Below are 20997 nucleotides of genomic sequence, written 5' to 3' on the forward strand. Positions count from 1 at the left end.
CCCAACACCAACACCCCCCTCACCCCCCCACCCCTGCCAAACCTCCTTTCTGGTAACTATCAGTGGGCACTTGGGCTGCTTCCATAGTTTGGCTATTAAGTAATGCCGCAAAAACATAGGGATGCGTGTATCCCTTTGAATTAGCATTTTTGTATTTTTTAAGATTTTATTTGCCCATTTCAGAGTAAGAAAGAGGGAGTTATCAGGGGGAGGAACAGAGGGAGAGAGAACAGACCCCCAGCCAGGCAGGGAGCCCAACAGAGCTGGCTCGATCCTGGGATTCTGGGAGCATGACTTGAGCCAAAGGTAGATCCTTAACTGAATGAGCCACCCAGGTGCCCCAGTATTTTCATATTCTTTAGGTAAATACCCAATGGTATTATTAGTGGGTGGGTAATTTTTTTTTTTTTGAGGAACCTCCATACTGTTTTCCAGAGTGGCTGCACCAGATGGCATTACCACTCCCAGTGCACAAGGGTTCCTATTTCTCCAGGTCCTCAACACGTTTCTTTTGATTTCAGCCGTTCTGACAGGTGTGAGGTGTACTTCATTGTTTTGATTTGCACTTCCCTGACAAATGGCAAGCACCTTCCGGGTCTGTTGGCCGTCTGTCCTTGGGGAAACATCTGTTCACGTCTGCTGTCATGTTTTAATTGTATTATTTGGTGTTTCTTTCCCAGCCCCCTTTTTTTTGAGTAGGCTCTATGCCCAACATGGGGCTCGAACTCCCAACTCTGAGACTAAGATTTGCGTGCTCTACCAACTGAGCTAGTCAGGTGCCCTGAGTTGTAGTTCTTTATATATTTTGGATCCAAACCCTTTATTGGATGTCTACAAATATCTTCTCCCATTCAGTAGGTTGTCCCGGTTGTTTCCTTTGCTATAAGTATTAAGTAAGTCAGGCATTTAGTTACTTGAGACCAGACCTTAAAGAAAATGGGGAGCCTGCTGAGAGGGAAGAATATTCCAAGGAAGGTAAGAAGTGTTCCTAGAGGACAGGGAGGACAAGTAGAATGGTTGGCCTTGTCCAGGTGAGGACTAAAGGCACCACCAAGTGCTCTGGACTCTAGCATTTGTTTACTGTTGCCACTCAGACCTAGTCCCGTGGCCAGAGGAAACCTTAGTTGCATACTCAACTGACTACAGAAGCGGGGGACCCACAAATGCCAGCTAACACAACCAAGGAGGGAGGGCCTGGGTTCTGCCTATCTCACCATACATCCTTTGGACATAAGCCAACCCCACCCTGAACCCAGTTCTCCTGTCAGACCCAAGGTCTGCTATGATCGGACTTCTACTTAAGTGGGGATCCATTATGCAATGGGACAGTTCTGTGTACCCTGCTGCTCATAGCCATTAGGAAAGGATACCCTATAGGGAAATTCATTAGACTCTAAATACATCCTAAAATTACTTCCAAATGAAAACTGGGTTTAAAAGACTAAAACTGGTCAGAGTAAAAACGACAGTTTTATGGAGATTTTTTTCTTTATTGAGAAACTTAAGACTTGGGTACATCAAATAAAACCAATTTCTTGGGGGAAAAAATCAAAACCCACAATAGAAAAAAAAAGTTAACACTGTCTGGGCCACAGCAGAACCCAGAGAATATATTCTTTTAATTGAAAAATTCTAGGTGCTTCATAATTGACCTTTTGATACAAAATGACCTATTAAATTTCCCAATTTGTGGTTCTTGGTGTTGAGGTCCATAGGACACGCTAGAAATCTTCAAACCTTGAGCTGAATTCCAGGAGGGGTTATTTGGCTTTTGAATCCTGAAAAGCAAAGCACCAACACAAATTAAATGCACGATCAGAAAAACCAGAGTTGCCCTGAAATCTCTGACTTATAAAAAGGTACTGCCGAGAGCAGTGCTTGACACTAGGGTGGGGCAGTTTTGCTGGGGCTGTCCTGTGCACTGTGGGCACTGAGCACTACCCCTAGCCTCTGCCCATGGGATGCCAGTGACACCTCTCCAGTTGTGACAACCAAAATAGGTCTCCATTGGCAAATGTCCTCTGAGGGGGCACTCCCGGCTAAGAACCCCCTGCTCTGAGGCTAGCTAGGTACTGTAAAGCCCCACACCCTTCCAGGCCACCCTGTACTCAAAGCTACTGCTCTCTTGCTTAGATACCAAATGAAGAGTCCAGGCCCTTACCATGTGTCCTTTCCCTTGTCTCTGACTCTGGTTTATCTGGTTGCCTCCTTCCTCCATCAGGAGGAACCTGCTAGTCCTTGTCAAAGTTCCCAGCTAAGCCTCACTTACCCCTGCCCCTGTGGACGGGGCCACAGCCGCCAGGGTCAGAGTGGACAAGAACACACCCTGTAACTGGAGGCAGGAGTGTCTGGTCTCCCACACACTGACACCAGGGCCCGAGCACCTTGTGCTCCCAGAGCCACACAGCAGCTGCACACACGGCTGCCCTCCCCGACCTCAAGGCAAACCAGGGAGATATGTTCACAGAAATGAAGCTGCGGGACCTGATTATGACAACACCTTGTGTATCTGTTGTTATTCTAAACCAAAAAGGTCATTCATAAGACCTAACCAGGGGCTCCTCATAAAGAAAACTGTTATTTGCTCCTTACAGTTTACAACCTGTTCTCTCGTCTCCAAATTAACTCTTCCAGATGACAGAGAGAATCTAGGTGACAGCCTGCCCAGGTTACTGGGTTACAGGAGCTCTCTATGCTGCCCTGAATCTTTTAGGAAGATATTTTTAAGTAAAGCCATTGCAGAAAACAAAAACAGCCAAACATACGGTTTCTCCTTGTCTAAGAGGTAGCAGCAGCAACAGCGCCCACCTTCTGGGCAGCTTCTTTCTTGGCATGATGAGCCTGTAGAACCGCCACGGCTTCATCCACCTGTGAGGAATCTCTAGGCAGTTAGTGACATCTGCGGAGAGGCCTCGGCCCCTCCCTGGCGCACAGTGCGTCTCCCAGTGCGGCCTGCTCTTCCTAATTCCACCCCCCACAGCAGCTTGCAAGTCACAGGCAAGGCGCAAGGAGAGGGTCAGGAGACGGCAGACCCGAGCACCGCCGCAGGGTGTGGGGACCAGCTCACCTTGGAGCGAAGCGACTCAGGGGACTCCAGCATGTGCAGCAGCTCAGAGTTGTCAATCTCCAGCAGCATGCCCGTGATTTTCCCAGCCAGGTTTGAATGCATGGTTTGGATGAGTGGGAACAAACGTTCTCCTGGGGAAAGAGATCTAATTAAAGGCCAGGCTAACTCCTAGTGAACGGACAACAGCGTTCGGGTCAGTGCCAGGCTCCGGCCCCCTCTTCTGCAAACATATGGATCACTCACCCAGCATCTGCTTTTGCTCTTGGGGGGGAGCTGCGGCCAGCATGGAGGCGGTCAGGGGCTCCTGGCCCTGCACGTGGACTGCAGGCTGCGGTGCCTGGGAACCAGGAGAGGCAGCAGGTTAGCAACAAGCCTGATGGTCCTGAGCCTGACCGCTCAGTCTGAAAGCCTACTACGTGACAGAGATGGAGGTGGCGGTCCTTGCTGCCAAGGAACTAACAGTAGGCCTTGGGGATGAGGCAGTTACAGGAGCAACAGAGTTATAAGCCTGAACACGAAACCAACTAAAATAAAAACCATGTGCTATTAAAAGGGACAGGAAGGGAGTAAGAAAATAAACCTACAAGGCTCAGACCGTCAAATGATTCCATTTATAACTATATCCCCCATCACTTTATCATAACAAATGATGTTATTTTATCAAATGCCCCAGGACTGTCAACATGCATTGTCAATGCCAATCACGAGCCTGAAAGTAAGGCTCTGAAGGTAAAGACTATTATACTGAAGCAAGGCTCTGAGGCATCTGCATTTAGACAGCAGAAAGCATGAGTAAGTCACTTTGGGGTCACAAGGCAGACTGTGGCTCCTCTATACCGGTTACTTCTGGGCTCTGGGTCCAGTCCCCCACCCCAACTTAAGATCTCTAAAGCTGACTTCTCTTCTGTCAGATGAAGCTCTTTCCTGCCTTCACAACCCAGTTTTGCAAAACAGCGAAGATCAACTCAGCCAGCGGACCCGAGCCGCTCAGAGAGCTAAGCGAGCACACACATGTTGTAAAGCGAGGGAGGAAACAGCAGCTCTTTCTGCTGGGGCATTTCTGAGTAGACTACTGTGGGGAGGAATAGTTCCCAGCCCCTTCTCTCCCAGGACTGAGAGGCCCTGACAAGCAGTGTCCCCACAGGAAACATGGCACCCTGACACGGAGCGGGCACTGAGTACCTGCAGGAGGAATCAAAGCCAGGCACCTTGTCAGTCAAGCGCAAACATGCGGTTTGGCAGGCCTCACCTGCAGAGGCTGGATGGCGGGGTGAGGGCTGCGGACGCTGGAGGCGTATTTGTAAGGTGCGACAGCCCGCGGAGCAGCAGCAGCGACGGCAGCACGAGGTGCTAAGGTCTGCACAGCTGTAGGAACACCTTAGGAAAAGAACAAGCAAGATTAAAGCCCGTCAGTCTGGGCAAAGACCCGTCAAATCCCATCTTTCCCCCTTCTGTGTGCATCCAATACCACCTCCAGACTGGCAGCTGTCAGTCAGCCCTTGCTGGGCGGCACCAGCCCCACCAAAGTCCATAGCCAAGCGGTCCGGGCACTCAGACCCTACAACAGACCAGCAAATGCACATCAGTGTCGGCAGCAGATGTCCAACTGGCCACGTCCCACGGAAGGAGCCATTCCAAAGCCTGTTCACACAACACATCGCACACGGGACCACGACTGCTACTTTCATGGAGCAGCCAACAAAGAACACACAACTCTCTCCACTTCTTGGAATATGGGACAGTCTGTAAAGAACAGTCTCCTTCAATCTCCCAAACCCACCCAAAAGAATAGGCTGCCTCTGTAGTCATCCGGCTAACAAGCTTCTATAATTAACCTCTCTCACATGAGTCACCAATGAGCAGCATTCTTGAAGTCACCGACACTCCTAGAACTCCCATTGTTTCTCTGCTCCTTATGTACCAACCAGAGCGCACAGCTAAGATTACAGAACCAGAACTGGAATGTGGGCCCAACAAACTGACCAACCCTGGGTAGAGCCTAGTCACCTGACTCCCTCCTCCCCAGGCCACACTTCTCAAGGCCAGTTTGCTCACCGACTCTCTGAGCGGTAGTAGGGAGGCCGCGAGAGGCCGGAGCATTACCAGTTGGAGCCAGATGGCGAAGAGCGGGACGAGGCCCAGACTGGCGGATAGCACTTGGCATTCCTTGGAAGCCTGGTGAAGATAAAAATTGTGCATCGCTGATGAAACATGTAGACCAGAACCCAGGCTGCGCCTCAGAGCAGGGGCAAGGCAGGGAGGCATATCCTGGGTGATCAAATCACCATTCCCCACCACCTACCTTGAGGTCTCCCACCTTGCTGCCAGCGGGGATTAGGCCTCATCTGTGCTAACTGGTTAGGTGTATAATACGGAGGTCTTCCCTGAGCCTGCAAGAAAGAGCACCCAGGCCCTTTTACTTGAAGGACTTGAATCCACATTGAGAGAATAGTCTCATCTCCTCTCACTTCCAGGCCCAAGGCTAATTATTCAAGAAATTCTCAAGAGTATTCAAAGGCCAGTTAATGGGGATTCTTTCATTCTAACTACTGCGTGAGAGAGAGAATGAATTCGTTTTCATTTCACGCTGACCACCTGAACTACAATATCCAAAACCCCTTTCCCCAACCACCACAGCTGCGGAACAGCCATCGGGGGCAGGTTCCAAAGATCTGTGAACACCAGCAGACCCACCTGTGGAACCGCTGGCACAAAGTAACCTCCAGCTGCAGGCTGGAACTGATTTAAGATGGCATTGGCCGGGAGCGCTCGCATTCCAGCCACCCGCTGCATGTACTGGTTGGTCAGGTGAGCCTTTCTCTCTTCCTTCCTCTGGGCCAGAGCGACATATAGTGGCTTGGAGCCCACGATGCGTCCATTCATCTCAGTGACGGCTTTGGTCGCCTCTTCAGGAGATGAGAAGCAGACAAAGCCAAACCCTTTGCTTCTCCCATCCTCCAACATTACCTACAAAGGGACCAGCTACTTAAGGAAAAGGTATTCTATGTTAGGGGACAGCTATTAAGAGCCATAAAACCTGGTTTCCACTCCAAGAGTTCCCAAGTCTAGGAGAAGAGTTCTAGCCCTGTCACGGGATGTACCCTGGACCAATTAAGTCACAGCCCCTAAGGACAGGACCTAGGCGTTTTCTTTGTTAGATCCCCAGGTGATCCTAATTTTCTAAACACTATGATATGGCTAATGTTAAAGCAGGAACCCAAAGATGTTTCTTGACACCTAGAAGCGCAGTAGCTACCTTTGGGTACCCACTAGAAATCTGGACAGTGTTAAGTTTTTTTGTTTTTTTTTATTTATTTATTTGACAGAGAGAGATCACAAGTAGGCAGAGAGGCAGGCAGAGAGAGAGGAGGAAGCAGGCTCCCTGCTGAGCAGAGAGCCCGATGCGGGACTCGATCCCAGGACCCTGAGATCATGACCCGAGCCGAAGGCAGCGGCTCAACCCACTGAGCCACCCAGGCGCCCTGGACAGTGTTAAGTTATTTACTTGTAGAACTCATCTGCCCAAGATCTTGGTGAACAAAACTTTGATCATCTCTTAGCAAGATAAGGATATGCTTTTGAAATACCACATACACACAGGAGTTACAAAACCAATGACTGCCACCATTAATTTAATGGGTGTTAACAGCAGAAAGATGACCAGCTAGAAAAGACAACTGGATTCTAGTCCCAGTTCAGCAATTTCTAAGCTGTGCCGATTTTTTTAAAAAAGATTTTTATTTATTTGAGATAGATACAGCACAAATAGGGGGAGCAGCAGAGGGAGAAGCAGGTTCCCCAATGAACCTGACAAGGGGCCTGATGCCAGGACCCCAGGATCATGACCTGAGCCAAAGACGTGCTCAACCAACTGAGCCACCCAGGCACCCCCCACCCCGAAGATCTTGTTTATTTATTTATATGTATTTTTGAGAGAGAGCGCGAGCGTGCGCACACATGAACATGCATGCGTACATGGGAGCAGGGGTGGAGGGTGGGCAGAAGGAGAGGATGGAGGAAGGGAGAGTGTGCACAAGCAGAAGAGCAGCAGGCTCCCTCCTGAGCAGGGAGCCTAATTGGGGCTTGATCCCAGCACCCTGGGATCATCACAAGCTGAAGGCAGATGCTTAAATGACTGAGCCACCCAGGCATCCCGGAGGGATGGAAGGTTTAAAGCAGGCTCCACACTCAGCAGAGCCCAGATGTGGGGCTTAATCTGAGGACCCTGAGATCATGACCTGAGCTGAAATCAAGAATCAGACTTTTAACTGACTGAGCCACCTAGGCTAGGTGCCCTTAAGCTATGTGAAAAGCTCTGAAGCTCAATGCCCACCAGACCCCCTACGGCCAAATGCCACCAAGCCAAGGTCTACCGGTTCGGGCCGTCTTTCCCCACATACAGCCAGTCATTCACAGATGGTTCTTCTCCTCACCTGAGAAGGTCACTTACAGCTTACCCCTGGCCTGCCTCCTCAGAAACACTGATAGCAACAGGTTACTGTGTGCTCAGCACCATTTTGTATCTTAGCTTGCTCCCGGACAGCCCTCTGGAGGTGGAGGACATGAAAATAAGGATGTGTGCCAACTCAATGGACCCCCCCATCAAAAAGATGGGCCAGGACAGTGTCTGAAAACACGATACCCTGATCTTGAAAATGGTGCCTGTGAAACTTGCCAAGACAGTTTTTATTCTCCTCCTACAAATGCCGACTCAAGCTCTGTGCTGATAAGCAAGGAGAGTCCACCATACCTCACACTGATGAAGGCCAGTCAAGGAGGTGATAAGAGGGAAGGGGCACGAGAGGCAACAAGGAACCCTGACGGGGTGGGCCCTGATCAACTCCCTGCGGACAACTGACGTTCCTCTGAGGACGCTCCCAGGTTGTGCGGGACTTAAAGCTAAGGGCCAAGGCAGGGTCACATCTTCCCCAGCCCACTCGGCCTCTGTTCTCAACCCCAAGAGGACTCTGATGTGTGCTGCACCTCCACGGAGCATCAGTGTCTGCATCAGGCTAGGACTCCAAACTCTCACACGCCATCACTACCCATGACACCCCCCGTGGACCAAGGCCGTGCACGCACCACCCTCACATAACCCACGTTCTCCTGTCCTCAGACTCCGAGTCCTCATCTTTAGGAGGGAATTCACACGCACTCGCCCTGCTGCATCAGCTGACGGGATAATCAAAGAAAACCAAGGAAACAATGCACACTGCAAACCGCAAAAGAGCCACTTTCCACTCCCATCCTCCACCTTTAATTTAGCTTTGTACAGCCAGGCCAGAAGTCCCAACCCCAGTTCCCAAGTCCTCAAAATACATTTGTTCAAGGATGAAGGAAGTGTGGCAGAGTTGTAGAGACAGGCCCCAAGACAAATGGAAAACAACCTGTCTGGATTTCCTCTGCTCATATTGTCGCACCATCTGTCCCCACGCCAGCACAGAGCAGCAAAGAATGGGAAAGATTCAGGTGCTTGGGGGGTCAAGATAGGGGACTGCTCAATTGACTTCCACACCTCAATGTCTGGGAGGCTGTGCACGTACACGTAACGAAATGCCTTCTCCAGAGCATATACTCAGATGCATAACTGAACGCCAGGAGGGACTGGCTAGATTAGCATATCTATTCTCAGAAATGAACACAAGTTAGACTCCACTCCTTCAATGAAACAAATGCCAATAAACCTCTAAAATATTGCAATTTCTACTTTCGATCCCAAATCTCAGAATAAAATACCTTAGCACTGGTGATTGATCCAAAAGGAGAAAACTCTTTCCTTAACTTCTCATCATCAATGGTATCATCCAAGTTCTTAATGTAGAGATTCACCCCCTGAAGCAGAAGGATCACTGTTAATGCACATCTGTACCCCACAGATCCCCTAAGACACTGGTTCTCAAAATTTGGTCCTAGCCCCCCTTCTTGGGTACTTCCTAGAAATGCAAATTCTTGGGCCCAAACCCCAATCCACTGAATCAAAAATTCTGGGGTTCTGAAAGCCATGTTCTCACAAGCCCTGCAGGGGGATCCTGATGCAGGCTCAGGGTTGAGATTCCCGCCAAGGACTCTTGACAGGACCCCCAGTGTGGGCCTGGCTTTCAGCACAGCTGCTCTGGCCGGCCACTGGCACCAGCAGGGCTCCTGCCCCCACTCAAACAAAGGGTGAGCATTCAAGTACAAAGAACCCATACCAATAAGAACAGACTGAGGCTTCCAGAATGAGTCCCTAAACGAATAAATCAATCTTCTGCCCTGTACCAAAATCACTACTGTTCTGGTAGGTATTCCCTTATACACCTGAGGATCTTGGGAGAAAGGAAAGGAAGAGGCAGATTCCCAGTCCCCAAAGAGAAAGCCTGCTTAACCTAAGGATGCTCTTGCCAGTTCCACAGGAAAACCCTGGATAGGAGGCTGTGCTAAGGCCACCTCTCACCTGATACCGACTAATTCTCTCTTGTTTTAGCTGCTCAAATTTCCGCTTTAACTCAGCCTGCCGTTCCACTTTCTTCTGTGCACGGCCTACAAAAATCACTTTCCCACTGATTTCTTTTCCATTCATCTCTTCCACGGCCTGAAGAGGAAACGGGTCTTAAATCAAAATGCAGAGGCAGGGGGCTTGCTCTGGAGGCCTGAAAGTCCCACCAAATACTGGGAGAAGGAAGTCTTTCCTATAGGAGTTAAGAACTAATCTCATTCCATCTGAAGGCAGCTAAGCAAATCCAAACTTCCTCATGAGTAAAATGGGGTTACTACTTAAATGGGTTATTGGTCCAGATGATACAGAAAAAAATGGTAGTTTTATAAATACAAGCACGGCAGATACGAGCCGAGGCTGCTAATCTGGGTGTCGAGGAGTCTCTTGCGTTCTCGTGGGAAGAGAGTGGCGCAAGCTGAGCGCCCAGCATCACGCTTTCCCCACAAGCAGCCGCACTCCTCGGGCCCCCCGAGTCCCCTCAGTAGGAAGGGGAGCAAACACCCATCCTATTCCTTCAACCTACAGGGGTAACAGGTAGGTGCCAAGTGCTCTGAGAACAGGTAAATGAAGGGTTACCACATGAAGTCCCCTCAGGCCAGTAACTACGTCACTATGACACTCGGGCAATGGTAGCCCCGCTCCACTACGTGCCAACCAGGTCCTACCCATAATCGGGGGCTACTTCTGCAAATGTTTCCCCGACCCTCATGGGACTCTCACCTTATTGGCATCCTCGTGTTTTTCGTAACTCACAAAGCCAAAGCCTTTGGATTTCCCACTGGGATCTCTCATCACCTTGACACTTAGGGTCTTACCTATTACCAAAGGACAGAACTATTAGTAACACCATCTCTATTACAGCTCAAGGAGAGGCAGCTTCTCTAGGAGCCCAAATGAAGCCAACTCTCACTGAAGCCAGATGAGCTCTAGAAAGAGGCCCCAGGCCTAGCCTTCTACTTCTGGCCAAGCTACTGAGATGGCCCTGGGGCTGGGACGAGGGAGGATAAAGCCAAGAGTCTATCCCTGTCTACTCTGTGACCCTGTCAAGCAAGGTAGTTAAATTCTGGGCCGGGACACCAACATCTCTTAAGCAACTAAGGTCCAGGAGCTCTACATCTGGCAGACTGTGGAAGGGTGCACGCAGGGCGAAGAAGCCCAACTTACCGAACTGGCTAAACAGCTCTTTCAGACTCTCATCATCCACCTCTTCCCCGAAGTTTTTGATATAAACATTGGTGAACTCCTTGGCTTTGGCTCCAAGCTCAGCTTCCCGCTCTTTTCGAGACTTGAATCTGCCCACAAACCTAAAAAGAGACCATGGAAAACAGTGAACACCTGGAAGAACCAATCGTCATTTCCAGGGGCCCAAAGGAACACAGGTTAAAGGCTGACAGGAGAGGTTAAATAAAACACACGAGTCCCCAACCAACCACCAAGACAGCAAGCTCAGAGACGCCCCAACTTCCCAGCAGAAAGAGAGAGGCGGGACTGTCCTGCAAGGACCAGCCCCAGGACTCCTGGCTCAGACCAGGGCTACTCCTACCACATCACACTGCCTTCGTGAAGAAACCTGATGACCATGTTTTTAAAACGTTCATTTCTGTGCATCTATGTAAATGCATAGAAAAGGTCTGGAAGGATACAAACCAAACTGTTAACAGGGGTTAGTGCTAGGGGCAAGATTGCTAAAGTGAACTGTGAGGTAGTCTTTGCTTTTGCACTGGACTCATTCCCATGTTGTTGACACAAGTGGGGGAATGTAGCCATACACTGAAAATCTTTTGATCTCTTTCTAGTGATACCACTGGCCACATACACGTTATCAAGAAAATTCATCCCCTGGTCTGCTCAACATAAAAAGGTGCCCCACAAAGAAGAGAGATGATTTTTGTTTGCTATAGCCAAGACTTATTTTCCCTTCTCTCTCTGCATGGCTTAGCTAAGACCTCCCCACCTCCCTATTCTGCATAACCACACCAAAGTGACAAGGTCTATAATGAACAGTGTCTTCTACCATCAGATGAGGTTTTCATTATAACCGAACTAAGTATTACTGTGGAGCCAGCCTTGTATGAGAAGGCCACTGAGTCATAAGTTAGCCAAGTGGAGATCTGGGGACAATTTGGCATCAACCCCTAGCAAATGACCCCATGGACAGACCAGAGTCACAGAAGGCCAAGGTCACATGGCTAGTACACAGCTCCTGGTCAGTCCAGGGCCCTCTCCACTCTGCCGCTGGCCAAGACCCCTGCTCAGAAAGGGCTCAGAGCTGCCTTCCAGCAAGCCCCAGTTGCCGGTGCTCACAAAACCCACGGACAGATGATGCTTTTAAGGGAGAGGCGGCAGGCAGGCCATGGCTTGGGCAGGAAGCCCACCTTGGCGAGTCAAAAGGGCTGCCACGGCTCGGGCAGGGAGACTCACCAGCCCTGGAGTGGAGAGGTAGGAGCAGGCCACACTTGGGCCGAGAGAACCAGTAGCCGCCTTGTGTGTGCCAGTTAATACCGAGGTGGGGCCACGGCTGGCTCATGCGATGGCTGTCGCTCCGGACTGGGACACTCACACTTTGCGGTCATTGAGGAGCATGCCGTTCATCTTCTCGATGGCCTTGTCAGCAGCCTCTTGCGTCTCGAAGTGGACAAAGGCATAACCCTTAGAGCCGTTCTCATCACACACCACCTGCCAGAGACAAGGCAGACCACTGTGGCACCACCGGCACCCCCAAAGATCTGAGAACCACATGGTCTTGTGCTCAGAGTTCTCCGGATCTGAGAGGCTGCTGGCGCATCTGCGGTCCAAAGACCGAAGACTACAGGACACAGTCAGGTTTTCCTAACATGAAGCATCCCACCAGGCACCTTAGTGATGTTCCGTGTACAAACGGTAGCCACTAGTAGGCTGCTTCTATTCTGAGTGTTTTATTTCACTAAAAGACCTTGAGACTGGGTGCAAAAGCCCCATGCTGCAGAGAAAGTGACCAGTTTCCATGCCCACAACAGAATTTCAGTCTAGTGCAGAGTCAGACACCACCACACCAGTTGTACAAAATTCTCCACACAAACAGGTGCAGAGAAGGAAGAGGATGATTTTACGCTTCTGAAATGACTAAGTACAGCTGCCTGGAGACCCGAGCCCCTGCTCTAACCCCCCACCCCACGAAAAGAGAAACCCTTTGATGCCCTCCAAAGGTAGGAAACAAGAAGGATATTTTAGACAGAAGAAAGAATAAATGAAGACACAAACCACCTGCTGGTCGCACTAGGTTGTGGCACAAGATTACCTACAGGGAACTCGCAGACTGCAGAGCCATTTCTAGCATTTCGAAAATGACCATATCCTGTCGCCCAATTCCAAGGCTGTTCCCCCTTTGGTATTTCTCTTGTTCTCGTGAGTCAGTAATTACTCTGAAGTCATTTTATCAGTGCTTACCTTGCAAGACAGAATGTTTCCAAAAGCAGAAAAAGTATCATAAAGTGCCTTGTTATCTATAGATTTGTCCAGATTCTTGATGAAGACATTTCCCACACCAGATTTTCTCAAAGAGGGATCCCTCTGAGACCACATGATACGGATTGGCTTTCCCTTAATCACATCAAAGTTCATTGTATCCAAGGCCCGCTCGGCTGGAAGAGAGAAACACATTTCAATCAAGGAAATAAAATGTCACCTCATGTAGACGACTGCCACCATCCTAGGAACAGATGACTCTAGGACTTTTCAGGTAATCATTCAGACAAAAGGCAACTCTATTAAAATAAAAGGGCATCCAATCCCTCTAGCCTATGTTGCTCCTGAGGGCAGCCTTCTGGCCAGTAGCTCCGCTTCCTGGCAGAAGTCTCCAGCCCTCTGGGTTGTACACTTGCTGGGTAAGGGGATCAGGCAAGATCATCTAACTGGCTTTCTGGCCGCAAGATCAAATCATAATACTGCACATCTGACTAAGTGGTATCAGTTATAAAGACTGAGCTGCCTACCACCCATGGTGACCCAGGAGAGACAGGTGATACTATCTACTTCATAAAATGAGCAAACTTATGTCCGGGATGGCTAAGCCACACAGCTAACTACTGACTAAGAAACTAATACCAGACTCTGATTATTTTTCAGTAAGGTATTACATCAAATTATCAACTAGCTGTCATTTTGTCTACAATCCATCTACGAGACAAATGACAGAACAAAACCTACGAGTGACTGGGGAGAATGTGCTATCCCTGAATTCAGCCCAGTTTCTTGTATTTTCAATTTCTGAAAACAGAAATTGATTCAAAAACCTCAAAATGATAAATACTAATGGTCACACATGGAAACAGTCTTTATTATCCAGACAATAAGGATGAAGCCGCATCTTTCTAAGCAGGCAACGCAGCAGGCTCCGCACTTCATGGTTTCCAGACCTTCTCAAGTCTTAGTCTGAGCTCTTTGGAATTCTAGAACTTCAAATGCCCTGTGGCTCAACCAAGTTCTCCATCCAGCGCCTTAGGACACTTCCCTAGCTTCCCAACAAATCCATGTGTGTACCAGAGACCACTTAAAGGACCAGAAACTAAAACAGACCATCACCTGTCAGGAGGAACTCTTCTCTTATTGGAAGTAACAGGATCCCAGAGCTGGTAGCACTTTTCCTGACTTAACGCAATCAAACGCCCCAGAATCTCTGGGGTTGAGGGAGGTGTCAGAGGGGGATTCTCCTGTCTCGAGGCACCACCTCACTTAAGACAGAACACAAAATTCCCTAACTCTGCCCCCCACCCCCCACAAGCTCAACTGTCCAGTCAGCGGAGGGAGTATCTCCTTTTCACTCCTCTCCAAACATGTTTCCCACCTTCTCAGGTGGGCTGGTTGAGTGTGGAAGGGAAGGTCACGGAAAGCGGAGACTGGGGCAGGTCCAACTCAGGAAAAGTCCAGGCACAGAAGCGGTCATTTGTGAGGATTATCTGGGACCCCAGGGTCTCAATGATTAGCAGCTAAGGAGCCATTTCAACACAGCTCCTGGTCTTTCCAGACAGCGCTGCAGAAGACAAGTCGGCTTAGCCTAACAAATCTGGCTGCACTTATTTATAGCAGGGAGAGGACCTGCAGAGGCATGTGTTGGCAGACTCACTGACCAGTGGCTTCTGCTACTATCACCAAGTGACAGGACTTTTGATCAGAAAGTGTCAAAGAGGCAGGCAACAGCCAATGTACCCACTACTTGCCCCCAAAGGCCACACTTGGCCACCTTTAAGCCCTCTGGCCAGACACAGCTCAGCACACACAGGGAGTTAAGGGTAGCAGCGCCTCTCATCTCTCAACAAGTCTGATTCTCTGGTCTCAGCTGCAGCCTGGGCAAGTGACATTCTCTGTGCTTCATGGACAGCGAACAAAGTGTGGACAAAAATAGGGACGCAGAGATCCTTTGCCATAGAATGGCTTGTTTCTCCCAGTAATGGTCTCTACAGTTGTTCCCTTTTAATCTGAAGTCACGTGCGGCCCCTGATTAGGTTTCCTCTGGCCCCGCTCCGGCCACGCCTGCAGCATACCTCTCCACTGTTCCAAGCAAGGGCCCGGGTCTGGGCCTGGGCTGGCGGGGCCCGGCGCTGGCACTCCCAGCGGAGCCTCCAACCTTCTGCAGTTCCTTTTCCCTCTCAAGAGTCCCCATTTTCTTCAGATGGGATGAAGAAGGGTTTTGACAAGGATGAAGCTCTCTTCACAGGCGAGGCCATCATCTCCACCAGACCAATTTCCCCGCAGTGTTTCCCCAGACTACCTGGATACCCCTTCTCCACCGCCCAGGGCTTCGTCCAGGGAGTAGAGGAGTCCTCCACCCCAGGACCAAAGCCACGGACCCAGGAGCTGGCCTGGCACATGTCGTGCCCAGGGCGCCATCGTGAGCCCCTGCTCCAGTAAAATGAACAGAATTGTTCCCACCGCCTCCCACCTGCCCTGAAAGACCCCTTATCCATACAAAAGCAAAGAGACTCAGTCCAGGATGAAGATAGGGATGGCAGCAACAGCTTTAGAATCTAAAATTTCTACAAGAATTGTGTTTCAATTGTTCTGCGTTTTTGGCAGGCCCGTGAGGAGCATGAATTCCAGGCTCAGTGACCAGACAAGGGTCCCACCTAAAGCAGGATCACATACATGGAATGACAGGGACTTTCCCCAAATCCCATTGTACAGTCTCCTCGGGTTCCAGCCCCACCGCCACCACTGATTATGCCCAAGGTCACCCAGTTAGCAAGCAGTGGAAGCAAGACTGAAACTCCAGTCACCTGACGCCAGGAGCTTCATTCTCAACCCCTGCATCGGGCAGACTCCCAGGGTCCCCCCTAGGATGCCACGAATCTGGGGATATAAGCGTCTACTCACCGTCAGCCGGCTGCTGGAAGTTGACGTAGGCATAACCCAGGGAGCGACGGGTGATCATGTCGCGGCAGACCCGGATGGACAGCACAGGCCCCGCAGGACTGAACTTTTCATACAGCATGGCTTCGGTGACGTCCGAGTGCAGGTCACCCACGTAGAGGGAGGCCATGGGGTAGCTGCTGGCCGCAGCGTTCATCTCCCCAGCCCCCACCACCCCGAGCCCCGCCAGGAGAACTTCTTATAGGGACCACACAGGACAAAAGGGGCTCTTCTCGGAGCCGTGGCCCGCGCCGCGGCTCACAGGTGGCAGAGCGAAGCTACACAGACGCCGGAGCAGGCTCGGAGAGACGGGGGACCGGAAGGAGGAGTTCGGGGACAGCTCGTTCGAGACTGCAAAACCGCAGACAAAAGGCTCTCAAAAACAATATGGCCCTCCCGGGGAGTTTGTAATTTTGCAGCTGTCCTGGTCTGAAGCTCCAAATTTCGAAAGAGGGGGGAAAAAAATAACGTACTAAAACGGGGACTCCCCTCCAAATTGTAAAAATTCTCCAAGAGGCAACGGAAGAGTGCTCACGGCGGCCTCCGGGACACGCGTTTCTCTATAAATATAGGCCTCGGGCTCCCGGCGGTTTAAGATTACAGCAGCCTGGGGAAGAGGGAAACCAAATCTTGGTCGGCGCCGACTCGGCAAGCCCCGGGGGCCGGGCGCGCAGCCTCCTCCCACGCCGGGCCGGCGAAGGGCAGCGCGGACACGTGGTGCGCCCGGGGCCGACGCGCGGGGGGCGAGGGCGGCGGGCGCGGGGCTGCCACGCGGCGCGGGGGCGGCCGGAGCGGAGGCGCGTGGACGCGGGCGGGCGGCTCACCACGGGATCGACGGACGCCAAGGTGCGGCGGCGGGCGCGGGCAGGCCGGAAGCGTGCAGAAGTGACTTCCCCGCGGGCTTCCCGAGGAGGATGCGCTTTCCTCTTTCTCTTTCTCTCTCTCTCTTTTTTTTTTAGGTTTTAAAGCATTTTCGGGTTTTTTTTAGTCTTTTCTTGTTTTTCCTTCAGGCTAAGGCCCGAAGGCGACGGAGGCTGCGGCGACCCGGGGCGGAGAGAGGCGGCTGGGGGAGCCACCGCTCCATTTATACCCGCCCGCCCCGGGCGCTGCTGGTCGAAGGGCGCCTCGCGACCTGGGCGCAGTCGTGCCCGCCCACTCGGCCCGGGGGCCCGAGGCGGGGCGGCCACGCGAGAGCGACCCGGCGCGGCCGCGCGGCGCCACAGCGACCCCTGGTGCGCGGAGGACCGCTCCGCTGGGGTCTCCTCGGGACCCAGGGGCCGCCTTCCAGCCGGGTAGACCCCTCACCGCCAGGCCCTCCGGGAACAGAACACCTGTAACCCACCCACAGGCTCAACGTTTATAATCCACGTGTTGCTTTTTGTAAAATAAAGATGACATGAAGTAGTTACGATATAATAAGTGGTTCAGCATGTAAATGTTTGGGCCCGACTACGGAAGAGGTTCTGAAGTTTTCAGAGTAATAGGACGCAGAGGTAGTTACCCAGACCCCGACTCCCACATCTGCAGGAGTATCCATGGGTGATGGGGTTAAATGTCGGTAACGCCTCCAAAGAACAAAATACAACCATGCCCCCACTACATGGTATTCAGTTGACATTTAAGGGAGCAAAAATATTTCTGTTAAGAGAGAAGAGGATAGATGACAGAGGTGAAGGGGATTAAGAAGTACAATACTCCAGTTGTGAAATAAATTACAGGGGTGAAAAGTACAACATAGGAAATACAGTCAAGAGTATTGTAATAACGGGGCACCTGGGTGGCTCAGTTGCTTAAGCATCTGCCTTCTGCTCAGGTCATGATCCCAGAGTACTGGGATCGAGCCCCACATTGAACTTCACCCTCTGCTTGCAGCTCCCCCTGCTTGTGCGCGCTCTCTCTCTCTGATAAATAAATAAAATATTTTTTTAAAAAATATTGTCATAACTTTGTGCAGCGACAGAGAGTAACTACGCTTACTATGGTGACCATTTCCTAACTGTTGAACTGGTATCTTGTATACCTGAAACTAATATATTATATGTCAACTACGCTTCAGTAAAAATTTTAAAAATAAAAAATAAGTTAAAAATACTTTGTTTCTACATAAAAAGGAGTCAGTGTAGGCTACATCAGTTAAAAATTTTTTTCACCTACATGAGGTTCTAAGACGTCATTTGAAAGTCATGTGGTATGAGGGACAAGTCAACATTACGTGAGACTATCTCCATGTGTTGCAAGATCTACAGCATCCCTTCTTCCATAAATGCCAGGAACCACCCTCCTTATCATCATGACAAAGGAATTCAGAAATTACCAGAAGGACACAAACACGCGCATTGAAAACCACTGATTTGAGTAAAGGAATGAAGAAATTCACGTATTTATAGATTCATTCATTCAAAGAAATGGTTAGTTGGGGTTCTATCTATGTCAGTGCCAGAGGAGTATTAGAGGATACCACGGTAGACAAGGCATAGGAAGTTCCTCTCTGCCTCATGCGTTTATAGTCTAATTATAGTTGGTGCATTAATTTAAGAAACACCTTGATGGAATACTCTTTCTGTAGATAGATATCCTCCTCACAGAAGCCTTCCCAGACTACCCTGCGGTCTAAAGTAGCCTGCCAATACTGTTCATCGTTAACACACCATCCTGTTCTCTTGTTTTCAAGGCTCTTATTAACTACCTAAAATTACGTTGCTCCAATACGTGTTTACCCACTAGGTATCCGTCTTTTCCTCACTGTATACAAGCTTCATGAAAGCAAGGACCTAGAGCAGTGCCTAACATGGCCCACTCTTTTTTTTTTTTTTTTTTTTAAAGATTTTATTTATTTATTTGACAGAGAGATCACAAGTCGGCGGAGAGTCAGGCAGAGAGAGAGAGAGAGAGAAGCCGGCTCCCGCTGAGCAAAGAGCCCGATGCGGGGCTCGATCCCAGGACACTGAGATCATGACCCGAGCCGAAGGCAGCGGCCCAATCCACTGAGCCACCCAGGCGCCCCACATGGCCCACTCTTAATGTTCAATCAATATTTGTTAAATAAATCCAATGAATAATGGGCACCCATGAGCAAAGCCCACACCATCCCTGTCCTCACGCAGCAGACTGTCTAGTGGGGGGTGTTGCTACCTATATGACTTTGAGCAAGAAGTTTACATCTGACTCTCAGATTTCCAATCTGAAAATAGACTCATGAAGATACTCACATAGTAAGGTTATTGTGAGAGCAAACTAATAACACATGAGTCGTTTGTGTAAATATTAATTGCTCTCATTCTCAAGCTACCCTGGTACTGAGAAGAGAGGGGAGTTACCCACAAGAAGACAGGGAGAACAGCATGTGTTAAGGCCCTAAGGAGGAGTGGGCCAGGAGCTGAGCCTGCAGGACTGTGGCCCAGTGGGAGGTGGAAAAGGCTGCCTGCTCTTGGAGACTTGAAACACTTTGGACTTTTTCCTGAGATCAAAGGGTGGAACTGAAGGGTTTTAACAGAGAAGCGCCTTGGCTCAAATTACTTTTTTTTTTTTTTTTCCAAATTACATTTTTAAAAACACCTCTCTGGCCACAGAAAGGAAAAGGATTAGAGGGTGGGGACGGGGAGACCTGGAAGTGATGGCCACTGGGGTAGTGACTATGGAGGTGGAGGAAGTGGCTTGACTTTTTAAAAAAATTAGTATGATTTGTGATTCATTGGACATGGGGAGTGAAAGGATAAGCATCACAGATGGTTCCCAAGGTTCTGGAAATCAAGAAAAAATAAGATTCCCCCACAACTAAATACAGAGGCATCCTTAGTTCATCTTAGAAGGGAGAGTTTTGCAAAGTCACCAAAAAAGCCACCGGGACCCCAAACCTGCAAAATTCAAATAGGATTTGATTAGAATTAAGAGCAGCCTGAGAAGATGCTGGACAAATGACCAGACCAGCCAACCTACTGAATGGGAGAAGATATTTGCAAATGACAAAGCCGATAAGGGGTTACTATCCAAAATATGTAAAGACTTAGACAATTCAACATCAAAAAGAAAAAAGAAAACCCAAATGATCTGATTAAAAATGGACAGAAGACCTACATAGACATTTTTTAAAAAGAAGACATACAGAGGGCCAACAGATGCATGAAACAATGTTCAACCTCACTCATCATCAGGGATATAGAAATAAAAACTAAGTGAGATATCACCTCACACCTGTCAGAATGGCTGCAATCAAAAAGACAAGAAATAACAAGTGTTGTTGAGGGTGTGGAGAAAAAGGAATTTCCATGCACCATTGGTGGGAATGTAAGTTGGTGTAGCCACCATAGAAAACAGCAGGGAGGTTCCTCAAAAAATTAAAAATAGGAAAACTGGGCACCTGGATGGCTCAGTTGGTTAAGCGTCTGCCTTTAGCTCAGGTCATGATCTTGGGGGTCCTGGGGTGGAGCCTCATGTCATGTAGGGCTCCCTGCTCAGCAAGGTGTATGCTTCTTCCTCTACCCCTGACCCCTACACTCATGTGCGCTCTTTCTCAAATAAATGAATAAATTCTTTTAAAAAATAAGAAAACCAGGACGCCTGGGTGGCTCAGTTGGTTAGGCAGCTGCCTTCGGCTCAGGTCATGATCCCGGCGTCCTGGGATCGAGTCCTGCATCGGGCTCCTTGCTCAGCAGGGAGTCTGCTTCTCCCTCTGCCTCTGCCTGCCATTCTGTCTGCCTGTGTTCACGCTCTCTCTCTCTCTCTCTGACAAATAAATAAAAAAAAATCTTTAAAAAATAAGAAAACCAAATGATCCAGTAATTCCACTACTGGGTATTTACCCAAAGAAAATGAAAGCACTGATTCAAAAAGACATATGCACCCCTATGGTTATCATAGCATTGTTTACCATGGCAAAGATATGGAAGCAACCCAGGTGTCCCTTGATAGATGAATGGATAAAGAAGATGGGGCATAGATGTACACAGTGGAATATTACTCAGCCACAAAAAAGAACGAGCTCTTTGGGACAACATGCATAGACCAAGTGGGTACTACGCTAAGTAAGTGAGATAGAGAAAGACAAATATCACATGATTTCACTTATATGTGG

At 49.6% G+C, this 20997-nt stretch overlaps 1 protein-coding gene and 1 non-coding gene across 11 annotated transcripts; both read right to left on the reverse strand.

Annotated features, from left to right (window-relative positions):
* Positions 1 to 1464: 1464 nt before the first annotated feature.
* On the reverse strand, positions 1465 to 17064 carry PABPC4 (poly(A) binding protein cytoplasmic 4). 10 transcript variants are annotated; one of them, XM_059136391.1, is made up of 17 exons: positions 16751 to 17063; positions 15891 to 16533; positions 12969 to 13162; positions 12103 to 12218; positions 10707 to 10846; positions 10263 to 10357; positions 9501 to 9638; positions 8804 to 8899; positions 5762 to 6034; positions 5385 to 5457; positions 5171 to 5242; positions 4539 to 4625; positions 4317 to 4444; positions 3311 to 3404; positions 3068 to 3198; positions 2766 to 2868; positions 1465 to 1778 (listed from the first exon to the last, which is right to left on the reverse strand). In XM_059136391.1, the coding sequence occupies exons 2-16, from the start codon at positions 16081 to 16083 to the stop codon at positions 2779 to 2781; spliced, it is 1920 nt and encodes a 639-aa protein (XP_058992374.1). In that variant the 5' UTR covers positions 16084 to 16533; positions 16751 to 17063; the 3' UTR covers positions 1465 to 1778; positions 2766 to 2778. The 10 variants fall into 10 exon arrangements, with proteins under 10 accessions (XP_058992374.1, XP_058992372.1, XP_058992373.1 ...); XM_059136389.1 differs by having other exon boundaries at positions 5123 to 5242; XM_059136390.1 differs by having other exon boundaries at positions 5370 to 5457.
* Positions 8406 to 8540, reverse strand: LOC131810710 (small nucleolar RNA SNORA55). The gene has a single exon (XR_009345688.1). It is a non-coding gene; the product is annotated as a small nucleolar RNA SNORA55 (small nucleolar RNA).
* Positions 17065 to 20997: the final 3933 nt, after the last annotated feature.

The sequence above is a fragment of the Mustela lutreola genome, chromosome 10 (assembly GCF_030435805.1).
Source record: "Mustela lutreola isolate mMusLut2 chromosome 10, mMusLut2.pri, whole genome shotgun sequence".
Taxonomy (NCBI): Eukaryota; Metazoa; Chordata; class Mammalia; order Carnivora; family Mustelidae; genus Mustela; species Mustela lutreola.

Excerpts from the sequence above, each read along its gene's own strand:
- PABPC4 (XM_059136385.1), bottom strand. The coding sequence starts at position 16,083 with ATGAACGCTGCGGCCAGCAGCTACCCCATGGCCTCCCTCTACGTGGGT. Across the intron at positions 10,358-10,706 it reads AGAGCTGTTTAGCCAGTTCG|GTAAGACCCTAAGTGTCAAG; the intron begins GTAAGTTGGGCT and ends CTTTGGTAATAG. Across the intron at positions 4,445-4,538 it reads TGACAGCTGCCAGTCTGGAG|GTGTTCCTACAGCTGTGCAG; the intron begins GTGGTATTGGAT and ends TCTTTTCCTAAG.